Below are 27,748 nucleotides of genomic sequence, written 5' to 3' on the forward strand. Positions count from 1 at the left end.
CAAAACCATGCCGCTTATACCTCAGCCTGTGCTTTGTCCTGGAACTGCATTTGCCCTTCCTCTTGTTGAACAAAACTAAGTAAAAGAAACTAGAGAAAAGCTGAGACATGCGCGACGGCAACTTTAGAATCAGAGGTGGTTGCCATGAAGCCCAAACTATCGACATACTGTATATATATTTTACCTTTATAAATTGATGAAATATCATTAATATTCCAATTTGAAAAATTTTGTCACGTTCTTTTTAGTTCAAATAAAAGGTTTTTATTACATATATCATGTTTACTTTCCCATTGGGATAGCATACGGAGAACCAGGATGGATATGAAGCCATCCCAACTTGGTTCCGCTAATCCCGGCAAGTTCCAGCTATCTGGAGCGGATGTTCCTGGTTCCGCGTATCATAGGCCAGTGTGACAGGGCCTTTAGAGAGTGTTCGTACTGGAAGTATTTCTTTTTTTAGAGAGAAAAAGCTGTTTTGTAGTCATATTCTAAAGTAAAGAGACAATCTACACTCATGATATGTATCAGGTTTGAAATTTTCTATATCTTTAAAGAAAAACTATACATGCTGCAGTAATTTCAAGTTTAATAATAAATTGGTAAAGACTGCATCACGTGATATCTAAATATTGTATACATTCTTTTCTTTTCTATCATTTTACCATGCTGAAAGCAAAATAGGAACTACCATCTAATAATTGGTAAAATGATGGAGCCTGTACAGAATGGCACAGCCAGAATTATTCCCCATTGCCAGAAAACCCGTTTGTGGTGAGAAGTTCATAGTCTGGATTCGTCGCAGTTCACTTTTGGGATCAGGAAAATTCTCAAAGTAGGTCATGGAGGGGAGATGTGCCTAGGGAAGAAAGCAGAAAAAATACAATGAAACTAAAAGACCAAATATGAAATATTTCATGCTTAAACTATACAATATATCATCAACCTATTTTACAGATCAACAAGATCTGAGTAATTACAAATTTTTTTTTATTTATTTTATGTTATTGCCTTGTTTGTTTTCTTCATGTAATATGTGTTTTATTTCTTTAGGCATATAATTGCATTTAAATATGATATTTCATGGTTTTTATGGGCACATATAAAAAGATCTTGAAATTCATTCCTATTTTTTATATTCAATCTTAGGTTAACTATATGATAATTCACTCTATGACTGCATTTTCAAAAATATAACTCAATCACACATTAGGGATACTGTACAGTTATTGCCTAAAGTAATAAAATGAATGTTACATAAACACAAATATAAAGCAATAAAATAAAAATAAATAAAAATAATTTTTGTAATTACTGTCACTAGTGATGAGGCCACGTCACCACTGAGACCAGAGGAAGATAATGGTGCAGGCAAATATTTTCCATGCTGAACTTAATTTACATGTTTTTCTATATACTTCTGCATGTATATTTTCATGTACAACTATGATATACCAAAACAATGTTACAACTACATTTGTATAATGCAGGGTAAGTATATAGAGGGTATTTTGGGGACCACCTATAATTCAGAATTTTCCATAGTCCGGCAAGTCTAAGGTCCAGTGGTTGCTAGATTTGGGAGGTTCAACCTGTACTACTACTACTACTACTACTACTACTACTACTACTACTACTACTACTACGGGTGTGCAATAACAACTTTCCAGATGCACTAAAATTGAATTTTGCAGGATAACGACTTTCCAGATGCGCTAAAACTGAATTTTGCAGATTTTCATAAGTGCGAGATAACACCTAAACGCGATAACGGAAGGGCGTGATAATGGAGGGTTAAGTGTATCATTATTATCATTATTGTTGTCATTATTATTATTATTATCATTATCATTATTATTATTATTATTTCTATTATTATTATAATCATTATTACTATTATTGTTATTATTATTACTATTATTATTTACCATATATATATATATATATATATATATATATATATATATATATATATATATATATATATATATATATATATATATATATATATGACACTTCATCTCTTTGAATGCAAGATCACAATATACTTTGGAATCTCTTTGAATACACTGGAGCAGTGCTTACTGTTATTCAATTTCTGGACTATCTTTAGAATCATGTGACCTCACTGGTACAATATCCAGGGTCTCTGTGCTCACTTATAATGCTCATTATCTGAGAAGAGAAGAGTGGGAAACACTGTCCAGTGCAGCATCTTGGCACTACAATTATTCACTCACTATGAATGGTGGCACATGCTGTTCCTAAGATTAGTCCAAAGATTTAAATAACAGCAGTGTAAGATGGCTTCAGTATAATCAAAAAACCTTACTGTATAGAGGTGGTTGACTGTGATGTCAAAACTGATTTCATATACAAAAACTAATGAAGAGAAACATAATGAGAAAAACACATGCAATAAATGATGAAATTAGCAATAATATTCACAGAAACTCATAGTGCACCCTGTATAAATTAACATCTTTCTAATTTGGGGGGATTCATAGCTACTTCTGCAATTGGTCAAGGTTTAAAGAATTTTTTATAGTTAAAGGAGATAGATGAAAGGTATGCAGGATAGATAAATCTATTTCGAGAGTTAATGCAAAAGCTGAAATCAGATGGTTCAAAATTTTGAAGAATCAAGAGTGTAGGCATGAGAGCAAGTTAGATCATCGTGTACCTATCGTCCAGCTTTGGACTAGAAATGACAATAGAAAAAGTAGGAGGGAGCAGAGAAGAGGATTACTATCAGTTGCTACAGGTACTAATGTTTCAATGAAAGAAAGATAATGAAGTTTATTAGAAAGATGATATTTTCTAGATTGAATGATGCAGATATAAATTTAGAAAAAGTGAAAGGAGTGTCAAGAAATTATGGATCAATACCAGAAGAGCACCTGGCTGACCTGGAGACATTTTTGGTCCTTATTCATATAAGAATTTTAGTAGTATATGTACATAAGTCAATAATACCTTTAAAGAAATCTTCAGTGATATATCAGTCTACTCACAAGTTTGATGGCATTCTCCACTTGATTTGAGACAGTGGCCAAGATTTCTGACGAGGAGTTGAAAGCAAGCGTTGAGACACTAGAACGCAACCGTGTCAGCACCTTGACAGGGCTCGGTGAGGAACTCATCACATTTGCCAGGTCATACACACTGACCACTCCCGATGAAGATCCACATGCCAGGTACTGGTTATTTGGAGACACAGCAATGCTTGTACCACCAATGCAGCCATCATCATAATAACGATGAATGCAGGCTCTAGCGTGCATGTCCCAGATATATACATCTCCCTCAACTGTTGGTCAAAGTACAACCAATTATGAAAGGCTTCATCATGAAAAATAATATGTATATAAAATATAATTATTGATATACTGTAAGTTATTTACAATACACGTGATACAATGAAGGGTACAGCCCTATATACCTAAATTTGAATGAGAATATAAAAAACAGTTACCTCATTTCTCATAAAAAATAGGGTTTGAATCATGACAGGGAAATAAGTGGATAATTTCAAGCGATCATAAGGAATTCCAACACCATTCAAATAGCCAATAAAAGTCATACATACACTCTCCTCCTGTTTCAGTAGTACCATGGGAAATGTGTCATTAAATTTTGAGAGTATAATACAGTGGAACCTTAGTTAATGATCGTCTCCTTTTTCTAACAGATCAGTTTTAAGACAACTTTTTGAACTCATAATTGCTTTGTTTGCTGTACCATAATTCACTTCCGGAAAATAGTTCCTGATTTTAAATATTGAGCAAATTATTATGCTTGACTGTAAATCATAAAAAATAACAGTAATGACTTACTAGTATGTGTGTACAGTCGAGATCCATCAGAATTGAAAGCTGCTGAGGTCACATCCCCTGATGCATACAGTGTGTCCACAAGAGAGAGGCAGTCAGCATCAAAGAGGTGCAGCTGCCCATTCTTACCTATGAAAACCAGCAACTCCCCATCAGGAGAGACAAGAACATTCTGTGAAAGTAAAAACAATTGAATACTTTAGGTGTACAGTTATCAAAATTTACACACACACTAAACACAGGATAGCATTCTTGTGAATCATGGTGTACACTAAACAGTGGAAACGTCATACTGAGATACACTCACCTAACAATTTACATGAAGCTGATTTTGTAAGTGGCTTATGTATGGTGAATTTTGCATAACATTTTTGAATAGTTCATATATTCCAGTGTGAAGTAATGTTGATATTGTATCTGAGGTTCTGTTGTGAGTGCATTGCAAAATGAGAAACTACACTATCCTGAATGTAAACAAATACAGAGTTCTATCAAACTATCAAACTATCCAGACTATCTATATTTCAAATCCCGCTAGGTATTGTGTACCTACCACCCATGCCATCAACTACCTTGCATTGCTTGGGAAAAAAAAAAAAAAAAAAAAAAAAATTATGCTCACTGTTGGGTCACATCAGTTGTCATATATTTTTCCTAATAAGTGATACAACACACTAGTGAACAGATTCTAACAGCCAAAGCATTTACAGGTATTCATGCACTGTGCTCTACTCTTCTTAAAGCTAGAGTGGGTGAGACAAGATGTCTACAGAAGCATACGCCTTATATTATCTTAGCAACATAATATATAAAAGAGAAAGAAAAAGAAGCACAATGAAAAACAAAACAAAGGAAGATGCATGTACCTTCATGTTGTGGCCATCCCTTCCTAGGTTGGAGGGAATCTTAGTCTCTTGTGCTGCTTCCAGGTCATACATATAAAAGAAGTTGTACTGGTTGGAGCCAACCACAAACTTTCCACCATCACAAAGGAACTTGGCATATTTGATGGGAAACTTAGGGAACTTGACTGAATGAATCAAGTGGTTGTAGGTTCCATCAACCTGTGTGGAGGACAAATAATGTGGATGTTGAAGCCTTTGTTGGGAATAATGAAAAGTAAAATAAAATAAAAATAAATGCAAAAGAATAAGTAAGTGAATAAATAAATAACAATATATCAATAAGTATTAATGCCTATAGTTTTCAAATTTGAGTACCTGAAACGAAGTGCTCATATAATGCTCACTCTCATCATCACATCCACAAGAACCCTCAAAACTATAACATCTCAGCCTCTGGGCTTCTACAGACAAGGCAGAAAGTTAATGTTCACTGATCAAACAGCTTAACAGTGAGCTGTGCAGCATTAACCAAGCTTCTCTAAATCAGAGCTCATTAGTAGAACTGTTGTACTATAATAAACCAGAAGGAAAACACACATTGTGGGCATTTGACTGAATGAACTGTAATTCTTTCCTAACTGATTCTCTCTCTCTCTCTCTCTCTCTCTCTCTCTCTCTCTCTCTCTCTCATCTGCCTTCTTTTTTCTTTCTCTTTCCATTCTTTGTTTATGCAAATTAAGGATGCCACCACTTAAAACTGTAGTTATCATCATAAATGTTGTATTAACATTTTTACCTTGAATAATAAACTATTTAGAAAAAAATGTATTCATCAGTATTTCCCTAAATCAGTAGATGGATGAATTCAAATCCATGTTTGATGAATTGATGTACACTTTTACAACCATAATTACATAAATTGTGTTTGGAAAGTTTACAAAGACAAACTCTCCTAGATAAGACTATATTAGAAGGCAATCCAAAAAGAAAGGGCAAACTCACTACCACAAGAAAATGGGATTTTTGGTAACACTACAAGCATGCTTCCTTCCCCTATAAACTATAAACACCAGTTAATAATTGGTGTTTCACTAAACTCACCAGAATACATCAGCAATTTTTCATATAGAAACCAATAATACATATTTACTTATTATTTATATACTGATTTGAAAATGAACAAATACATACTTTTTGTGTAAGTATATGTTTTATGTAAATCCAGATTATTAAACTGAGGGAATGCGTGTGATGCTCCTTGTGAACTGTCCACCTCTTCACACAACTTAACTTTCAAAACTAAAGCTAATGTTTGTTGCATCTTGGAATACATGCTGGCACCATAACAACATGACAGAGAGTGTGGGCTGAGATATTGCCTTTATGAAGAGTATCCATAATTGTTTGTCTTTTTCTCTTGATTCTGAACTTTTCATAGCAATACTGCAGGCCATCTCTCTCTTCAATTTCATTGTTCACTATATTGACACAACAAACTACCTTTTTCAAAATGTAGTAATCTTTTACTAACTGGAGATTCTCTCTTACCTTGAAAAGTGAAGCAGCTCCCACAACAGTGCTAGAGAAGCCTGCAACAAGAGCCATGTTGTACTTGGGGTTGAATTCTGTGGCAGCAATGATGGCCCCTTCAGTACGTGAAGCATGGTTGAGATCCACCTGTTTCTTGAAATCTAGTCGTTTCTTGTCCAATTTTGCAGATTTTCCACGTGCCAGGTAGTCTCCAGTACTCTATGAAAAATTTTTAAAAAAGTAAATACAACTATAAAAAACAAATGCAATAGAGCTGAAATTTACTTGTACTTAATTTAGAATGTTTGTCCTTTACATGATTAGCTTTGGTACTACTTTCTCAAACATCCAGTTTAAAGAGATATATTTTCATCAATACAACTATATATATATTATAAATAAAGGGAAGCAGCTGAGACAATATACAACATGCACATAGTCAAACTGATAATCACATCCTCAAGAATTTCTCACATATTAACTACTAAGGTGATAAAAAAGGATGCAGGTAATTTGCTCTGACATGAATGAGGAGGGACACAGTAGTAGGTTCACTTTTCAGTTGTGATTTACCAGTTGATTAATATTAATGAGCTAATATTGCTTGTCAGTGCTCATACAAATCTTAAAAAGAGAAAAGAAGAAATATGGTTTCCATCAAGGATGCTCTGCTGGTGATCTGGCTTTCCTTACTGAGTCTTGATCATCCTCTTTTATAAATTTCAGTGGAATTTTTGTTGTTGCCTTAAACATACAGTATGCATTGAAAGTTCTGATACCTTGGGACCAACATAATTTTTTCACATCAAATGGAAAAGTCTAACAACTATTTTTCTTGGAAGCCAAAATGTTCTGATGATTCTGGGACACTAATTGGCAATCTTCTCTACTCTTCTAGGCATTGAAGCAGCAGTGTGTGTCACCTAAGTAACTGTTCAGCTTTTACAGGAGAGGGTGGTCTGTCTGTCTGATGTACCAGACAAAGGCTAACTGTGCTTCTATTTTGCTTCCTCCACCCTTTCAACTTGTTCAGCACTGATCCCAGCACAGAATCCTGGAGTAAACTACTTTTAGTTTCTTTAAAGATGCTACTGGTTCTAGAGACAACACATGCCTTTCCTTTCATTATGGAACAATGAAATGGAATCAATACAGTTTGGCTGCTTGATGCTGTCTGTGAAGCTTCACACGATCAAATGGGAAGAGAAATGTGTGTGCCACTTGGCAAATGGCTAGCAAAATGTTTGACATATTTGAATTACGGAGCTGCTCCAATCAAGCTGGATATGCATTCATGTAGATATGCAGTACAATTTTTATGAAATTTAATGTACATTATGATGTATGAAACTGAACTCACACAATAAAATAATAATAAAAATTAAATGCTTTCTGTACACCTACCTTCTCCAGCAATGCTTCTTCCTCATCTTCTCCAGCAGGCTGGTGGAGGTGAGCCCATTTAGGAGTTGCACCCATTACTTGGTTGAACTTTTGTTGCAAAGTGTGGCTATATTGTTCCTCTGACACTTCTCTTGTGCCCCTTGAGCCACGAGCTTTGTCCATTCCTGCCACCACATCTTTCACTCTGCAAATAGAAACCTTACAATATTCACACTCACATTCAGAAAATATAAACATGGCCACTTCAATTAGGAACTGCAGTAGAAAATGACATTACGAAACATTAGATTTATAACAATAAACAACACCTATTCACATGCAAAACAATAGTATCATTACATCATTGACTGTTCCCCACAAATAAGAGCTGGCATTCAACTTCTGTGAATTATCCTTTTTCATATAATTTTACTATTTCATGAAATTAATCTTATTTGTATCTTGCATCTAGAAATCCATTTTTTATACATATATATATACAGATATGTACAGTACTCACAACTAGCATTAAAACCATAAACATGTAAAAGGTATGTGTAACAGTGATCTCTTTAGAAAACTTTCACCATATTGTCTGAGTACATTGGGAGAAACCTAATGTTTATGTGATCTCAGCTGATCGCTATAGATACACTGACACATTAGCTCAACACTTAAAAGGTTGACTAAATCTAAATAAGCAATACAAGAAATCAAGGTTATTTTCTATGATCAATCTTGAGCAAGTATGTTCTTCCCTTTTCTGTTTCCAGCAGGCTTGAAATTTCTACTAGCCAGTGCAACTATATTTCTAGACGTACCTAGTATATCACTGCACTGTTTCATTCCAGTAAGTCATACAAGAGACCTTCTACCCTCTCTTCACCTAATCATCTGTGACACACTGGTTGCTGGTGTGCATCCTTCTTCCCTAACCTGCCTTGTTTTGTGGAGGAAGATACTACTGAGCAAAAAAGGCATAGAAACAGAGGTAACAGTGTTGACAATAGTGATAATACATAATCTTGTTTAATCCTACATTATAAATCCTGACTCAGGAAGTAAATCCTGACTCAGGAAGTAAATCCTGATTCAGGAAGTACAAACTGGCCATTGCTGCAATGGCTGTGAGTGAGGTGGAAAGATGCACTTGATGTGCCAATAACTCAATTTGTTTCTTTTATGTTTGCTAGGACAGCTTATATCAAACATGCTTCCTGCGCAGCACACCACCACAACACAAGATCAGTGTTCGCTGACTAGAGTTATTATGATTTTTGCTTCTATAGTGAAAAATGGTGTTCATCTGCCATGATAGCAGATAGCTGAGTGTAGGACAAAATATAGTTCCTTGGTTCTTACCTTATATTGTGGTCATCCTCATCTATCCACGCTGGTCTTTTCTGCTTCTCTTCGTGCTGGTGGTGGATATCAAAAGGATCATCAGGTATTAAAGGCAACAGGTCCTTTTCTTTCACCTCACTTTTCACCTTGACCTCAGGCAGTTCTTTCTCTTCTAGTTCATCAGTGTGTTTCTCAATCTTTTCCATACATTCACCATCACCACCAAACAGGTCTACCATCAACTCTCTGTATAAAATTATATTCATTAATATTTCACTTGCATCTATTTAAACTTAGCATTACCCTATTCATCTGACAAATTTAACATGCTACTTAAGACTGAAAATGTTTGTACTTACAACTCCTAAAGTGATACCTTGATACCTTTGTGCTACTTTTGAGAAGAGGAGGTAACAAACACCTGTTGAAATAGTAATCACTTCTAAGGAGGTTTCATACATAACTAACTAACCTTCAACCCAGTCATGACTCACCTGAACCCCTTCCTTTGTGATTCAACACAAAAGGACAGTCACGGCATGTGATAACTCTCTTTCTGCTCATACTATTCTAAATGCAATTTATTCATCTTCATCTTTCACTTAAAGTTTCAAACTAAAAATTACATCATATTGTATAAATGTCCCTATGATTCATCACCTGCATGGGAATAGAAAAATGTCTCTAGGTGAGACTGCTCTTCTGATATTAATGTAGAGTGTATTAACTGTCTCCTCAACTACTTCCTTATCAACTTGTGCAAGATTTACTGCCTTAGATCTAATACTTAATCTTTGGGAAAATCCCTTTTCCTCTATCATACATCATTCTTTCCCCACTAAAACACTGGTGTTAGAACCTACTAACAGCAGTCCATCTTTGTTCCTTCCTGTATTCTCTATCCTCATTTTCAATCCATCTATGCATCTATATGCACTTTGACTTAACTTGTTCTCATACCCATTTCTCTAAATTTATTATTATTTGACTTTAGTCCAAAAAGTCATCATCTAACCAAAGACTTTTCATCATAAGAAAATGTTCAAATCATTCTGAATCTAAGTACTCTAATGATTTTTGGCACCTTGATGCCTGGGACTCCAAGGTTGGGTAGGACTTTAACTGGAGGGTGTGCATATAATGAGGTGCATGTAGTTTTGTGTGAAGGAAGAAAAATATTGTGTATATCTAGGTCTGTTGTATATATCTCCTTACCACCCACCATCCATTCAAAGAAAAATTACTTTAGCTTGCTGTTACTGCCCCCTTGTGTAGTGAGTCACAAAGGGAAACATTTAGAGAGATCACAGTAGGGTCATAGAGAGCCACAGTGGTTGAGATCTTCCTAGAGTAATTATTACTTTGACAGGTGTTTATTACCTCCTTGCAGATTTCTTGTAAACATAACTGGCAACATTACGTACCTTTCTTTCTGAATAAGAGCATCATGGCCCAGTGCATTTTTCTTTCTGTTTTTCTTGTCAAATGAGGATTTTGATGGTTTTCTGTCACCTTGTTTGTCCAGAATGAACTTGTGAGATTTTTTTTTAATCTTGGTTCTTTTCTTTTGAATATTTTGAACTGCTTGCTTTTTAGTATGATTGGTTGTGTTTGCAATCTTCTTTTTGTAAGCCATTTTGTTTTGCCTTTACAATAGTGTCTGAAAATACAAACAGCTTTTAACATATTAAGTAGTTACACTGATATAAGATTTTATCAATAAAATTAACATAAAATCTACCAAGTAATGAAATCATTGTTAAAAACTTAAAATTTGCTAATGCCTATCTTAAGTCTGTTATTTAAAACTGGATCAATCTGTTCAAACATCAGTTCCAAATATCTTAGTTTACTCTCTAAAATTAAGTTAACTCGTGCACTTGTAAATATATAAATAATATTTCCTAAAATAAGATTAACTGATGCAACTATTGTAGAACAGGGCAACACAACACTGGTGGTTGAAGATCCTTTATAAAGTACATCAAGTAACAAAAAAAAAAAAAAAAAAAGTTCATAAAACAACTACAAAACAATCTGTAGCTACCATATCCCATGAGGTGCCACTGCCAGCTGGTGCCCCTGTGGCTACAATGGTGTAAAAATGTTGTTGGTATGAACTTGAAGCATATGAATAAAGTACTAGAGTGACAAGGAATGACTTATTAGTGATCCAAAGTCTAAAAAGGCACTGAGTAAAGTTGATACATATTGCATGATATCGTGCAACCTTAATTCTATCTCATAAGTAATAACCTAAAGAGAAGCTTATGTCATCCAAACATAATCAAAATTGTAAAATTTGTTACATATTAACTTCTAGATTGAGTAAATTTCCAGTATGAACCAATATTTCCCCTTGACTTCCTTTAAAAATAAACGAACAGTAAAAGTACAGAGTAGGACCTCCCCCTTTTCTTCCATCCCACCCCTCACCTGCCACAGCAAGCTTGGGGGACTGTGGGGAATCGGGGGTTTTAAGGGGGGAAGGAGCCAAAAGAAGCGAGATGTGGAAATTTGGAAAAATGTAAAAATTCATCGATAACTTTCGCTGAAATTATCCTAACCTAACATAATAACCTGCTATCTGGGGGGCTGTGCCCCCTGGACCCCTCCCACTAAACGATCCTAACCTAACCATCCACCAATCCTAACCTTACCTTACCAGAAAAATTTAGAAAATGTAAAAATTCAGGGATAATTTTCACTGAAATTATCCTAACCTAATATAACCTGTTAGCCAGGAACGCAGTGTCCCGAACCCCCCCTCTAAACTATTCTAACCTAACCTACCTTAACCTTACCACGAGCACTAACCCAGCCTAACCAAAAATACCAAATACCGGTATTTTCAGGAAAACCTAGGGGCAAGTTATCGTCACCTGAAGCAACGTCACGCTTCCATTGCGCATGTCCATACATTTTATTGTTCTGATTAACAGACTGTACACGCATTGTGTTTTTATTTGCAGGTGTAATGTGATGTGAAACAGTGTCACTAGACCCAGGTGCGCACACCACACACTCACCAACAGATGAACACACGCACTAACTTGTGTACCTTCATACAAGACTGATCATTGTGGACTTCAATTCTGCAGGCACCAGAATATTCATTTAATTACTATGGCTTTACAACAGCTGTCTCCACATTAAAAACATCACAAACAAACATGTTATATACTAAGTACTCTGTCACCTTGCATGATTGTTTCAATGATTACAATATATATATATATATATATATATATATATATATATATATATATATATATATATATATATATATATATTGTATATTCTGCAACCTCAATTTTAATTTGTTAAGTATTAACTTCAGAATAAAAAGGTAAAGTTATTTGCATATTACCTATAACACTTAACATTAAATTTTGACAAGGCAAAATGTGATTAAGAAATGCTCCAAACAGTAATGTAGATCCTGCAAAGGACTGCAGTGTATTGGTTGAAAAAGAAATAAAACTGTCTGTCCAATGAGTTAAAAATGCTTACCTAGATATCTGAAATACTAAAAGAAACCGATAGCAGACATTAACAAAAGTGAGATTGCTTATTCTTATTCACTTCTAAAATTAAAGCATATGATCCGTCCAGTAGAGTCATGATAGTGTACCTGTATTATCTTGATGCCACACGTCTCTTGAATTGAATCAAATACTGCAGAACTTAAAAAAAAAAAAAAAAGCAAAAGTTTTACTCCATATATTGCCAAGGAGGATACACAAGTCTATCATTTCATCTCGCCTCGGTAGTAGGTAATGATAATATTCGATGACGTCTCCACACTTGAAAGGTGATCTCTGTACTCTTCAAAAGTGTGTATTTGAAAATGCCTTCGAGTAAAGTTTATGTCTAACGTTCGTGGACAATCACTTATTCTAGTTGAGAACCTGTGTCCTGTGAATACCGGGCAGGCTTCCTTCTACTTCTTGGGGTTTGTTGGGGCCGTGCAGGCTGTGTGTCACAGCCTCTAGTGCCTCAAGGTGCGGTATGTGGTGGTGATGTGTTCAGGCTATATGCGATGGAGTTGATTTATTTTCTGTAGGAAGGTCCTGGTGAGGTTGAGAGTCTTGAAAGCCTGAATGATATTTGCAGGCTGTGGGTCACACGTGCACTCGTGCCAGGCCAGCCACTGTTTACGTCGCGCACTCACACACGTGCATCATTGTAACGGCTCACTTTTCCATGGAGGTATAGTGTCGTGCAAGGGGCTTGAATAGATAACACTCAACCTCCTTGGTGTCGTGCTATTGTAGGTAAATGGTCGAAGTATAAGGAATAAAGGAGTTTATTCACTAATATTACATTTTGCTATGTACTGATAATTTTTATATTGTTTCACATTGTTGAACCTTTTAATCCATTACATTTCATTCCTGATTTGTCTTTTCTTTCTTTCATTTTTTTTCTAGAAATATTAACCTCTAAACCACTTTCATGCCTTTCACCATATTTTTATATAGAGATACAAGAAAATAACTCCCACCTGCTACTATATCATCATTTATCAGCCAACTTTCCCTCCTCCTCCTGCTCCTCCTCCTCCTCCTCGGTAGAAATCTTCTATGTAGACTTTACCAAGGCTCGAAGCTTGTCCAGGGAATAAAAAAAATAAACAAATGATAATAAATAAGAATTCAATGCGCTGCGCTGACCTAGGTAGACAAATACAATCATATCAAACAATTTAATTAATCACATAAATACAGGTCATTTACCCTACTGTTAATCTCTGGGTTCGAAAGATTCATGCCACACAGCCACAGAATACAGAAGTGGTTTGGTTCACAACACAGCTATTATGGAGAAAAATTATAATTAAGGATTGAAGCAGCAGTCGTTGCGCCAGCCAGGAAAGTCACAAGAAAAGCAAGAAGTGCAATATTGCTCTACAGTGCCGGTTTATTTTGTACCATGTAGATTTTTTAAGAAGGACAACTGAAGAGAGAGAGAGAGAGAGAGAGAGAGAGAGAGAGAGAGAGAGAGAGAGAGAGAGAGAGAGAGAGAGAGAGAGAGATATGCCAATCAGCAATTACTTAAGAAAAGCTACAATGCAAATCCAAAGTTATCTGAAACTTTCCTCTTGAAATAATCTTGAAAAAAGAAAATCAGTGGCAGGAGGAAATACAGAAGGCAGGGCTCGAGTTCCAGTGCTTACCAGCAAAGATGAAATATGATAATTAACTTTAATGATTAACTTTTGCTTTAAACAAATAGAAATAAATGCATGAGAGACAGTATAGTGTCATGTGCGATGAGGCGGTAGAAAGGGGAGAGGCATGGAAGTTAGCATGACTAAAACATATAAATTAGCATTCAAATAACAAAGACACTCGAAAGAGACAAAACTTTGCAGCAGAGAAAGAGGGAACGAAGGTAGTCTTGGAGGTAAGGAGCTGATAAGACGAGATACTTTTGATTTTGCCGTTTTCAAAAGGGCAGTATGAGTGGGGATCTCCATTACAGGAAATATACATATTCACCATTAAAGGTCCCACTCTGTCCAGAGCTAATAACTGGCAGAGTACGAGAAAAACTTGCGAGACGATTTAACTTCATAGAAGCTGTTTCAATGACAGACGAGGTGTAAAGTTTCTATTCTAGATTTCCATTGAATAAAAGGCAAACTAATAATGTTTAATGTAAAAGAAGGAAACCGTTGAGTGTCACTGAAGAAGAGAATAATTACTCTCGTCATCGAGTCCTGCATGCGCGTGTGTGATATCATTAATTCCATTCACAGGCCGCATCCTAAGAGGCCTTGGCGAGGGTGGGTGTGGCTTACAGAATTGATCTATACATGTAACCTACATTCATACATACTGAAGTTACAGCACTACTATATTTCAGTAAATAACAAAGACGAAAAAGTATGCTTTGATTTAATTCGTGTTGTACTCACATCACGACAAACGGCAAGTGTGGAATATAGAAACAAAGCATGATTTAATTTTGGAAGCAAAGAGTGCATCCAAAGATGTTTAATAGAATGCCTGGTTTGTTAAAATTCTATAATCTATAAAAAGAGGAACTACCTAGTAATAACAATAAAAAAAGAAACACGAAACGCTTATCTCATTTTCTCCTTCCTTTGGCGAAACTTGTATAACCTGTAAAGTATTGCGCTCATCCACTTCATGTACACATGCACGTACTGTTCCTCACATTTATTGTTTATTTGCTGAGAATATTAATCAGGAAGGAACCTGCTTGTCCAGCAGCGGGCTAAATACTGGACCTCCTGGACCGACCCAATGCAGCACCATGTCTCCGTCTTCCATGAAATGGTCCAGCCATTCTGCCTCTCCCGTTTCCTCCGTCCTCGGTAACGTGACCCTCGTGTTTTTGTGGGACCGTTCTCCACCGCTATGTGGACGCCGCCGCCCCTGTTCTACCACTTCAGCTGGCCGAGAGTCTGTACCCTTCGCTTCAGAACATAAAACCCGGCGTCCTCTCAGACTGAAACCCTTGCCGCTGCTGTACCGACCCGCTACAAACTCGAGGATGATGGGCTGCGTTGAATTGAAGGGGATTACACCTGTGGTGGAGAAGAGCTTGCCGTCAACATAAACCTTAATTAAGTGTTGGCTAAGGATGTAGGCACAGCAATTGCACACATGTAAAGTAGTTGTTCAGGTAATGCTGAGCTGAACTTTTCTTTCTGAATTCTTGATCACAGTCTGATGTATGAATTTTCTTATACATATATCTATCAATCAAACATTTAATTAGTCAGTCAGTCAATCAATATATCAAGTCGTTCATCTTCTGAAACTCATGCATTTTACATATTTGACCACAATCACCCCAAAGCCAGCCTATTTCCTTATACGATTTCTGACACTTCATCTTTTCCCCTCTCTGAACTCTGCGGCATACTAGCTGCCATTTCGAGATTAAGTGTGACTAAATGTGACTTCGAACACCTTCCTTCCTGTCTCACAGCACATAAGAGTGGTGACAGTCTAACCTATAAAGGTAATTTTCCTCGCCACACTACAATACTGCACGTACATTACACTTTTCATTCAAAATTATTAAGAGGTCCACGTAAAACAAGCCCCATCTGCTAGGCGAGGGATGGCATGTTGGATCACTCTTCTGCTGGGATCAATCCAAAGTGTCTTGATACTTCAGCTATATGTAGGCTACATTCACCTTTGCAACTTGCACAGCCTTAGAATTCATTGTCAGTCACTGGAACATTACTTTCCTTTCACTAAATATCCTTTTATTCTCTTCACTGAAATGCAGGTGACTGCTGCTAACAAGACCAATTCGTCTTCTATTCCCTCCCTTTCTTCATCCACACTTCTCAATTCAAAGTTGTATGTTGTCTCTACGGGCACAATGAGTTGATATGCTCTCCTGCTCACATTCTTGAGTTTCTCGAATTTTTTACCGTCTAGCTTTGACTTCAGAGCCTCTTGGATTAAAATCTTCTATATATGTTTAACCACTAAAAGAATTATTGGATCATGACAGCCCTGTACTGTAAGCAATGGGGATGATGCAGATTTACATTTAGTAAGTGAAAGATAGCGGGTGACAGTCGCTGTATAGACTACTCACTCTGAACGCCACGGTCTAGAGAACCACAGTAACGACGTCCTGCCACCTCCAGATACGCCACTCCGCAGTTCGGACTTCTCTCTATGTCGAACTCATCAACGACCAGCTCCACTCCACACACAGTGGCGCTTCCCCTGAAGATCATGACATATAGAAGAGACCAGAGAAGGCAAAGAAATATGTTTAGGTGTGTCTACGTGAATGTGTGTGCAGCTGCCTGGAAAATATAACATACAGTATTATACACAAATTAAGTGCAAAAATAATATCTGAATGATATGGTTTACTGTAAATTAAACTGTAGAGTAAAAAAAAAGCGCTTTGTAGGTTTGAATATACATTACTTTTTATACTTATGAGATGCTAGAGTACCATTATGGATGAAAGAAGACTTTATGCATCATGACGTATTTGTCTATGGTTAATGAAGTCAGAAATGAAGGCGTTATAAAAGATTACCTGACGATGGAGTAGAAGCAACGAGCATTAGTGTAATAAGGTGCTGGATAGCCAGGACTGTGCAGAGTGAAGCGATCTGAGTCCACCGCCTGATGACACAGTCTATCATTGCTCAAAGTTGCCTCTCTCTTGCCATCTCTCTCGCTTTCTTCATTCGGTCTATTAACAGCCGAGGAAGAGGAAGCGTCGATTGCAGGGATTGGTTGGGGAATAAAACGTACAGGGGTAACGGTGGGTATAGTAGGGATGGTCGAGGATGGAATGGTGGTTGGTAAGGTGGGAATAGTAGTTGGAGGAGGGAATATAGGGCGAGGAGTTGTGTGAGGCCATTGAGGCGTGACGGGAGGAAAGTAAGGACAAGGTGTGGTTTGCTGTGTATAGGAGCTGCTGTGTTGGTGGCCGGGGTAACGGGGACGCCAGTGAGGATTGGGCTTCCACCATGGACGATGATGATGAGTGTAGATAGGCTTCTTGGGCCCGTTGTTGTGATGATGGTGGTGGTGACCGTGGTGGTGGTGATGGTGAGGTCGGTGGGTTGGGTAATAAGGATACATAGGCTTAAAATGTCCACAGCTGACTTGACGTATCTCAATCCTGAACCCCGGCCTGACCCAAACACATCGGAGTGGAAGAGAAGAGTCATTTGCCTGTTGGTGAAGTGATACTTGCCTGTAAGAGAGAGAAATTACAACGTGGGTTTGACGAGAAGTGGATATTACATTCTGAAACATAAATATAACAAATGACAGAATAATGCAGTTCAAAAAGTTTTCCCCGGACATGATAGAGTACACACGCCACTAATCATTTACCTTGTGTGACATACTTCCGCCAAGAATCATGCCAAATCTGTACCAATAAGCATGCAAAAAACTCCTTCATCAACGTTAAAGTATCGAAAGCTATCCCCTTTAGCCCATAAATTCCCGTGAAAAGCCCACATGGTATAAATAAATAAAAAAAAAAACGCTAACCGCCTTTGTGATTTCTTCCATCACGCCCAACATATCCCCCAACAACTTTGCTTCTTTATCTTTTCCTCTTTTATTAATTTTTCAACCTTCTATGTCATCTGTTTCTAAAGCTGAATTCTTTTCTCAAATCTTTGCTGAAAATTCTACCTAATCCAGGGCTTGTTCCTCCCCCTCCTCCTCCACCCAACTATTTCATGCTACCTCTTAAGATCGTTCACAATATTTCTCAAGGAAAGCAAGGAATGTCTGACTTCTCTAAAATTTCTGCTTGTGACAGAATGAACTTAGTATCGCTGTTTAATGTCTTTAAAATAGTAAGTTTCTCCTCCTATCAACTCGACTCATCATTTTAGATATCTGTTTCATCTTCTTCAATGACACTCAACTGTCCTCCTCTCCTTCGTTGAACATGTTCAGTCTGTTCTTTTACTAACAATCTAAACTGGAAACTTCACATCACATTTTCAGCTGAAACTTGTTTTAAGAAGTTGGGCGTTCTGAGTCTTTTCTGCCAGCTTTTCTTTCTTTCCAATACTCTTTATTGTGGCCTTATCCGTCCATGTATTGAGTATGTTCCACATGTGCAAGGGGAAAAGGGTCTTTTTATAAGACAGTAGAATCAAAAGCATTTCTTATTAACTCCTTTCCTTTAACTGCCTGCAGTCTCTTTCTGATCACCGCATTGCCTCATCTCAAGCTGTTTCCATTTGAAAAATGTGTGTATGTATGTATGTATGTATGTATGTATATATGTATGTATATATATATATATATATATATATATATATATATATATATATATATATATATATATATATATATATATATATATATATATATATATATAATCTATTTCAACAACTTGAAGAAACAGATGAAAATCATTTGATTGGTACACTTCCAGCATGGGAAAGTGTAGGACGCTGAGCTGATATGCACATCTGAACAGGAAAAGCATAACCACTTACGAATTTCACCAGGGATTCTCCGCCCACATAAACGTTCCTGTACGCCCACCTGAAGGTAGTCTCGCCCACATCCCACACCATTTTCTATATCCATGTCCAGGATCTGAAATGCAGATTTTGTTATTATTACCTAGTATGTAGTACATACATAAAGAATTAAAGGCCGCATATCTTAACATGTATTTTCATCTGTGCAAAGTAACAGCAATGAGTACGGCAATGAGTGCAATGAACATTTCGTTTGAAGCATTCACGGAACTACGTTGATGTCTAGTCACGTACCTTCATCTGCAACTGGCATATATCACTCGAGACTTTGTTGATGACATAGCGACAGTCGGCGTTTGGCGGGTAAGAATTAGGGTAGCTGGGTGACTGGAGAGAGGCAGAAGGAGTGGTCACCAAGCTGCCGCATCCGTTGGGTATGACAGAGGTGCTGGACTGACCTACTCGGATGCGATAACCTCGTCCGCCAACACCAAGATTAGCCTCTGAATGAAACTTTATGGTGACAGAGTTCCCCACGAAAGGCACAGTTCCTGAGGACGTTAATCATATGATCAGAAAAAAAAGGAAGAAAAAAAAAGCCTTTAGAACTAGTGTAGTTACGTTCATTAATTCGTAAGGTTGAATTGTCACACGAGATGACTCTTTGAAGAAACGAGAATGATAGAGATGAGTATATAGCAAACTGATAATGGAAGCCAGAAGAGGGAGGTTTTAAGACATTTATCTCTTTCTTCTGGCTAACTCTCTCGGACCTGCATGGGGACAGGCAACTAAGTGGGCATTTTTGTTTACTCATTTTGTTACCCTTGGCTAATTTTCCCCTTTTTACACACACAAAAAAAAAAAAAAATAGAAAAAAAACCTTGGCAAGTGACAAAGTGCGGGCCATCAAAGCCACGTCATACTCACTGGTTTGGCCGGTTAGCAGTCCACACAGCCGCTCTCCCCCCAGCTCCAGGTAGTCTCCGGCGCAACCCAGCGTGGTTCCCAGCTCGAAGTCCACCAACTCCAGGACCAAACTGAATGAAGCGAGTTACGTACATTTCCCTTCATCTCAAGAAAGGTTCGTGGGTAAACTTACGAACAATTCAAAGCAAGAGACCTAAAGACTTGTAGTCTTCAAATCTACGGAGTTGCTACACGCATGCACTGTGATCCTGAGTTATGTAATCTGACAATACGTACGAGTATGCCACTAGTCTTCGTACAAGTGCACTATTTTGATGTAGCTATAACGATGACCCTCCACTGAGTTTCTAACTATTTATTCAGTTAGGTAATTATCATTATTATTATTATTGTTATTATTATCATTATTATTATTATTATTATTATTATTATTATTATTATTATTATTATTATTATTATTATTATTATTATTATTATTATTATTATTATTATTATTATTATTATTATTATTATTATTATTATTATTATTATTATTATTATTATTATTATTATTTTATTTATTTCAGTATATTTCATTCTTATTGCGAGTCACCGTGACAAGGCAGTGATTGTAGCAGTGACGAGGCCGTATTCTATGAATGTGTAGGGTAGTACCTGTTGACGTCCTGGGAGGATCGGAGGACGGTGGTGACGCACTCCGTGGAGGGCGGGTAGCGCACAGGGTAACCCGGACTGAGTAGAAAGAAGGCAGCCTGCTGGGTCGTGGTGTCACACTGCCCCGGAAGGATAGGAGGCTGCACGGGGCCGCCACAGCCATCGCTCAACTGAGTTACCCTTAACTGCAGGCAAATCATCATTTATTATCATCCTACTGATGCATTCAACTATGTTAATTAGAATCAACTGGTAACTTATAGCAATTTTACAATTTTACTAATAACATACTCATTAAATGAATTTGTGAACTGAACTATAATTTTTATGGTAATTCATAAATAATGTCAATTAGAACGTCTTGTCTTGAATGCCAAAATTCTGAACTTGTGGAAGAGAACGAAGAGAACGTTATGCACTGGAGAAGAGTTGCTCACCTTAAATCCTCGGCCAGTTACTGAGGCATCCGAGGAGAATGACAACGTGACGGTCTGATCAGGGAAGTTAATTGTTACTGAAAAAGATAAAATAACTTATTTTGTCTTAAAATTAAATGTAACTAGGAAAGAAGTATTCCCTTTGACAGCGTGCATTATTAACGTCTTGGGAATACTTCCACCCACCATGGATATGAATTATGGGAAATTACAACGAAGACAATAAATACATGGAGGTTCGACTGATGATGAAGAGTCGTGGTAATAGATACGTGTAACCAAGAATATCATCCTTACAGACACTCACCTATGCGGTTCTGGAAAGTACCACAAAACCTGGTGCCGTCCACGCTCACATAGTCTCCGGTACACTCACTGGTGATGGGATCCTGGGAGGGAAGGTCCACGTCCAGGAAATTCACCTCAAGCTGGTGGACACGACAGGTGACGAGGAAAGTTTATAATTACAATCACATAATACATTTGAGCTTTCCCTGCCATACCTCCCCCCTTTTTTTTCTTATACTCGTACATTACTTTTTTATTATTTTTTTTTTATTTATACCATGTGGGCTTTTCACGAGAATTTATGGGCTAAAGGGGATACTTTCTGGGGCACCTCCTATCTCAAAGCCCACCCGCTAGGAAACCTTTGCCCCGAGTGAGGAAGCCCAACCTACACTCGGACCGTGGACAGGATTCGAACCCGTGCGCTTGGAGACCCCTCGGACCCCAAAGCACGCATGGTTCTACTGCACCACGGCGGCCCCTAAAATTTTATCTCCTAACATACTTTCAGTTTTTTTTTTTTTTTTGTGGTCAGCACCTTCCTTCTATGAGTCCCAGTCATAATGTCCGTATTGAACTCACTCATTCTGACTCATTTCTTGAACTTGCAGAATAATTCACTCCTTGCAATTGTTCCTTTCATTACTCACGCCTCCAGGCACATGTTCATTAATTTTCCTATTCACTTAGCAAATTACTTTACACGTCGTCTGCTTATTCACTCATCCAGCTAATAAATGGCACATACTCACCCTGCACACGCTCTCGGACGCTCTGCCCACCACGTAAGCGCACTGACTCGACACTGGATAATTGTTTGGATAATTAGGGCTCTCGATGTCAGTAGTGACGGCGGTTATCAGTTGGTCACAGTCACTAGTCAATGTTGGGAAACTGCTTGTCGAGGGAAAGTTTACAGTTGTTGGAAAATCTGAGGGGATGGTCGAAAAATCTGTTGGGAAGGTAGGAAATTCTGTCGGTAGAGTCGAGAGATCAGTTGGAATGGTTGGAAGATCTGTTGGTATGGTGAATAAATCTGTTGAGGTGGTTGGGAGCGTCGGCGTAAGACCTTCTCCTGTGAAGGGATTGAAGTCCGGAGAGCCAGGTATGTTTTGGTCGGCATTTGTATGATCTTCATCAGGTTCCCTAAACGTCACCAGCCCCAAGTCTAGCTCAGTGAAATCCTCGTCAGATATGTTTCGACCTTCTAGCCCGTCTTCTCTTCCTGTTGGGTGCGGATGGCGGTCCAAGATAGAGAGAATGTAATTAATATGGGCATCTGTCTGGTTCGCAGTGGCTGTATTGATACCGGGAGATGGTGACGAGCTGCTCTGTGACTGTGTGGTAGTTTGTGAAGACGTGGACTGAGGTTGATTTTCTATTCTGCCTGGGGGAGACTGGCTGAGGGAGGACTGAACTGGTGAAGGCTCCATGCATGGTGTCTGCTGTCCTCTGATCACAAAGCCAGGTCTCTTGGTTGACTCATCAGATCGAAAACGGATTATAACTTCATCATCCTCGAAGTCAAAATGACCTGAAATGTAATGCACGGAAATAATCATCACCTTTCAGTTCCTTGATTTAAAAAGGAAAGTTCATTGACTCTCAATAAAAAGGAGGAAAATGAGAAAGAAAAAATGTGAATATCAAGAGTAGTAGAAATAGAAAGAAATTAAAGTATGTCTTGACTAGTAGAGGACCTGATGGAGAGATATATATTGACTGCATAATCGCACATATCTTTGCCAACAATACCATTATTATTGTCACTTCTATATAACCATAAGTGTGTTGGCTCATATACTTAGTAACGAGAGAGAGAGAGAGAGAGAGAGAGAGAGAGAGAGAGAGAGAGAGAGAGAGAGAGAGTGTGTGTGTGTGTGTGTGTGTACGTAACCTACGAGTAAAGCCAGGAGGCAGAGTGCCACACAGTCGCTGGCCTTGCACCTCTAGATAGTCAAACATGCAGCTGCCGTCCTCCACAATGAAGCCCTGCACGACCAGCTGCAGGCCGCATACATCAGGGCCAGATCGCACAATCGTGTAGCGACATTCCAGGTTGTGCGAGTACTGCTCTGGATACCCCGGTGATTTCACCACGAAGCTGGCACCCTCCACCCTCCTGTAACAGCAGTGCAAGGGTAAGTTTAGAAGAAATTCAAAATGATCAGACCATATTATGAAAGCAGTTGTATATATATATATATATATATATATATATATATATATATATATATATATATATATATATATATATATATATATATATATATATATATATATATATATATATATATATATATATATATATATATATATATATATATATATATATATATATATATATATATATATATATATATATATATATATATATATATATATATATATATATATATATATATATATATATATATATATATATATATATATATATATATATATATATATATATATATATATATATATATATATATATATATATATATATATATATATATATATATATATATATATATATATATATATATATATATATATATATATATATATATATATATATATATATATATATATATATCCGCCATTTTACAAAGGCAAAGTTAAGCAATTATAATTAGTGATGAATAATTTATTTCACTATGTAAAGGACGATTTGGTGCATCATATAATTCTCATCGGTGCCTTAGTGGATAATCTGTGACACTACCTGTTGCAAGGTACGGAGGACACCAATGGTGGACCCAGGCTGCGAGGCTGGCGGCACGTGGTCACCTGCCGCCCCTGTAGCAGGAACCCTGAAGCACCGTGACCAGCTCCACTTTTGAATTCCACTGTCATCAGCGGCGAGGTGAATGTAAAAGTGGCTGGGAAGGGAGAGAATCGGTCGGTGTTTGGTGGAGAGGTAGGAAAAAAGAATCTGAACTATATGGATATCTTCTAACACTAAACTATGAACTAAAAATTTGCATTGATTGATTAATATCGTATTGAATTAAAATTAAGTATTATTCATGAACGTTTAACTATATTAAAAAAAAAAACCCACTCTGCTACGAATCTAGATGCTGTCTTCTATCGCTACTTTTACGCTAACTTCTCTTCTGACTGCAAACCGCATGCCTTGTCGCTTCACACGGACTCGTTGTACAAGACTTTTTGCTCTCTTTCACATTCATGTAGGTATTTTAACCACTTCCTAATATCAAAGGTAACCACTATTTTGAGAAAATAGCAACTCTATCATCTTCTATAGCTACTTGCCTATTTTTCTGACCACTCTCCGCGACCTCGCTGAGCAAGACAACTTTCTGCTCTTCCTCCCCTGATTCATGTCCGTGCACTTCCTTTGTGTAAGAATTAACTAGCACTTTCAGTCTTCATTCCTTCTAATGGTAAATTCTGGAATTACCTGCTTGCTTCTATATTTTTTCCTGCATGTGGCAAAGTCAAAGAAAACAAAACAAAAACAAAAAATAGAAGCCTATACTTAAACCACTAATTTCTTAAAAATGTAGTCTTAAACGATTCCAAAGTTATATACGTTGTGAAGTGCCTCGAGCCCTCCAGCTTGAAAAGTCTAAGTCTTCAACGTTTCAAAAGACAATTCATAACGTGACTTAGAACCAACTTTCTGACTGTTATTTCAAGGAATTGCTACTTCCAGTGTTTGTCTGTTTTTCGTTGTCCTTGTCGAGAGTCCCCTCTTATGTAAAGAAAAATGTTGAATATATTATTTTTTTAAGTATTTTGTTGGATTCTGATCCTTATTTAGTTACCTAACAGATTAATAATCATAATAAATTTCATGATTTACTGAAAGTAATGTTTATCTATTCCCAGTTGTCACTGAATGCAACATGTGGTCACAAACCTGTTTTGCCCCGCTGGTACCTCCCGCAGTACACGACGCTGTCGATAACCAGGCTGTCGCCGGGACACACGCCACGCCTGTCCTCATCATCCAGACGATCAGTTTGGTTAGACGGAAACTCAAAAGGACCGGCTAGGTCGAGGCGCAGTACGGTAAACACCACACCGCACACATTCGGGTGGCGGCGGAGAATTTCGTATCTGCAGGTCATGCTGATGAAAGAGTGACAAACGATTTACAATTAGTCACTACTAAATAGTCAACTGTGACCAAGAACACAAAATTTCAGAGAGATTACTTAGAGATATCACCATCAGTGTTCGTGATGATGAGTGCCAGTGTAACTACCATGCATGGCAGAAAATGCGTATTTACTTGTTTGTTTAACTAGCTATCTATTATATATTTGAAAGATTTGAAGGCGTAAGGGGAAATAAAGAAGCTTCAGAACTTACCAGAGATAGGGCTGAAATATTGTGATTGCTGGTTTATGCTTGAGTTAGAGTAAACTAATACCAATAACTAATCACTCACTCCTTGCACTGGTAAACTCCATAACCAACACTTGCTTCCGTAAGTTTTGCCATGAAGAATATCTCGTGGAAAAGTATATTTCAGGTTACGTATTCTATGTATGATTTCTTTTCAAAATGTCAACATGATCAAGGAATTCATGGTGGCAAATATTTGACCTGTAATGTATTTACAAGACGTGTAGCAAATGTCATATATTTAAGAAAAAAACTAGCGAGGTATTAAGATTGATTAATTAAGACTTACTTTGGAGGATAATTTTCCGGGTATCCTGGAGAGTGAAGGTAAAACTCTTCGTTGGTAACGAGCTCGTTACAGACAGCGGCCACATCTGTCAGATAAACATTGCGTGACGCAGACACCTTCATATTAAATCTTATCTTTTGGCGGTAAGAATCCAAGTATATATACGTGCTTGAAAATAGGAATAGATCGTGATCAAGTATGATATACCGAAAAGAAATACACACACACACACACACACACACACACACACACACACACACACACACACACACACACACACACACACACACACCGCGTAGTGTAGTGGTAAACACGCTCGACTCACAATCGAGAGGCCCGGGTTCGAGTCCAGGGAGCGACGAGGCAAATGGGCAAGCCTCTTAATGTGTGGCCCCTGTTCACCTAGCAGTAAATAGGTACGGGATGTAACTCGAGGGGTTGTGGCCTCGCTTTCCCGGTGTGTGGTGTGTGTTGTGGTCTCAATCCTACCCGAAGATCGGTCTATGAGCTCTGAGCTCGCTCCGTAATGGGGAAGACTGGCTGGGTGACCAGCAGACGACCGAGGTGAATTACACACACACACACACACACACACACACACACACACACACACACACACACATGCCACTCCCAAATATATTGTATCAGCAGCAGATGACAAACTTCTAAGATAGATATAATAGAATTTAATGTAATTCTGTTTGATTGTCTATGCTAAACAAGTACAGTACTACGTAGGAATTGATAATGAAAGACTGAAAATAGCTTACCTCTTTCTTGAGAAGAACGTCCTTTGATTCCTAAGGCTTTCTCAATCACCATTTGCTTCAGGGCATGTGTATTCTCATTGAGGTCTCCAATGTTGACTGCAACTTCTTTGTTTGTCACTCCAGTATCATCGTCATTGTCGTTTCCTATCCTCGCTCTGTCGTTAACGAGAAATGTTGGAAGAAATCTGATGAAAGTTGAAGGGTCATTAACGCTTTTGCCTTCTTTCCAAAGACGTTCGAAAGTCACAGCTGAGTCTTCGCTAGGCGGCCCGGGACACACTCTCCCCACCATCAAACACAATAGAAGCAAACACACTCTCTTAACAATCCTTTCAGTCTTCATCTTGAAGCCAATTGCGATATTCTGCAAGTTTCTCCACAATTCTAATCTTGAAAGTTCTGAGGCAGTACTTTTTCTTACGCTGGGTCCATGAGGCGGCGTGAGGGTGTGAAGGTCTGTCGCCTGGGGCAGAGTGGCGCAACAAACACCTCGCGCGATGCGATAATGACTCCCTCCGAATACTTAACAGGACCCTCCCCAGCCAATTATATACACCTTTGCCGCCTTCGCCAAGGTAAATACTCATGACGTGTACTTCCTTTGGGGACTTACGGATTCCAAGTATGACTCATTCGTCTTGTCCTCCTGCTGTTCGCATGCTGGAGCCGACACAGTTGCGATTCAGTTATTGCATTCCATAAAGCGATCTGAATTTTGTACTTGTTTCATGAAAGTATGATAAGCATTTAAAGAAATTCCTTCTCTTTCTATACGTTAACCAACAACCCAAGACTTTCTCCAGGAAGTGTGGCTTACCTTCTTCCTCCTCCGGCCTTCTCCAGAAAAGAATTTCCTGGCCCGGAAAGGGTTAATTAAAGCTATAGAATAGACACGCCCTTGCAAGATGAACTGCTATTTACTAGTATGAAGAGGGTCATTACTCCAGCAAACAAACTGTAATACCCAGCAAGTCAAGAACGTACACAAACTGTATTCAAATTGCAAAGAAAACGCTTGTCTTCCTGTGAAGCAGCATTTCAGTCCAAGCTTATTTCATCGCTCGTTATACAACAAGATGCTGACACAAACAACCATTT

At 37.8% G+C, this 27,748-nt stretch overlaps 2 protein-coding genes across 4 annotated transcripts; both read right to left on the bottom strand.

The window, feature by feature from the left end:
- Positions 1-572: 572 nt before the first annotated feature.
- On the bottom strand, positions 573-13,116 carry LOC123518240 (U3 small nucleolar RNA-associated protein 18 homolog). Of its 3 annotated transcripts, none has more exons than XM_045278963.1 (9): positions 12,847-13,116; positions 10,360-10,595; positions 8,954-9,181; positions 7,613-7,796; positions 6,227-6,427; positions 4,700-4,897; positions 3,837-4,005; positions 3,015-3,310; positions 573-859 (listed from the first exon to the last, which is right to left on the bottom strand). In XM_045278963.1, the coding sequence occupies exons 2-9, from the start codon at positions 10,569-10,571 to the stop codon at positions 695-697; spliced, it is 1,653 nt and encodes a 550-aa protein (XP_045134898.1). In that variant the 5' UTR covers positions 10,572-10,595; positions 12,847-13,116; the 3' UTR covers positions 573-694. The 3 variants fall into 3 exon arrangements, with proteins under 3 accessions (XP_045134898.1, XP_045134899.1, XP_045134900.1); XM_045278964.1 differs by having other exon boundaries at positions 12,830-13,116; XM_045278965.1 differs by lacking the exon at positions 12,847-13,116 and adding an exon at positions 12,570-12,819.
- Positions 13,117-13,228: 112 nt separating this feature from the next.
- LOC123518363 (cubilin-like) lies at positions 13,229-27,108 on the bottom strand. Its single transcript, XM_045279143.1, is given in 16 exon segments — positions 13,229-15,494; positions 16,529-16,662; positions 16,988-17,591; positions 17,594-17,656; positions 18,930-19,032; positions 19,212-19,468; positions 19,848-19,957; positions 20,502-20,686; positions 20,939-21,015; positions 21,246-21,366; positions 21,979-22,760; positions 23,128-23,348; positions 23,937-24,093; positions 25,101-25,312; positions 25,881-25,965; positions 26,651-27,108. Coding segments are annotated over 16 exon segments (3,798 nt in total). The 5' UTR covers positions 26,994-27,108; the 3' UTR covers positions 13,229-15,150.
- Positions 27,109-27,748: the final 640 nt, after the last annotated feature.

This window comes from Portunus trituberculatus, chromosome 43 (assembly GCF_017591435.1).
Source record: "Portunus trituberculatus isolate SZX2019 chromosome 43, ASM1759143v1, whole genome shotgun sequence".
NCBI lineage: Eukaryota > Metazoa > Arthropoda > Malacostraca > Decapoda > Portunidae > Portunus > Portunus trituberculatus.

What these genes read in the sequence shown, in the direction of transcription:
- LOC123518240 (XM_045278963.1), bottom strand. Translation starts at nt 10,571, where the DNA reads ATGGCTTACAAAAAGAAGATTGCAAACACAACCAATCATACTAAAAAG. An exon ending in GCTCTTATTCAGAAAGAAAG is followed by an intron (nt 9,182 to 10,359) that starts GTACGTAATGTT and finishes AATTTTATACAG; the next exon opens with AGAGTTGATGGTAGACCTGT. An exon ending in TCGACTGTACACACATACTA is followed by an intron (nt 3,311 to 3,836) that starts GTAAGTCATTAC and finishes TTTGACCAACAG; the next exon opens with TTGAGGGAGATGTATATATC.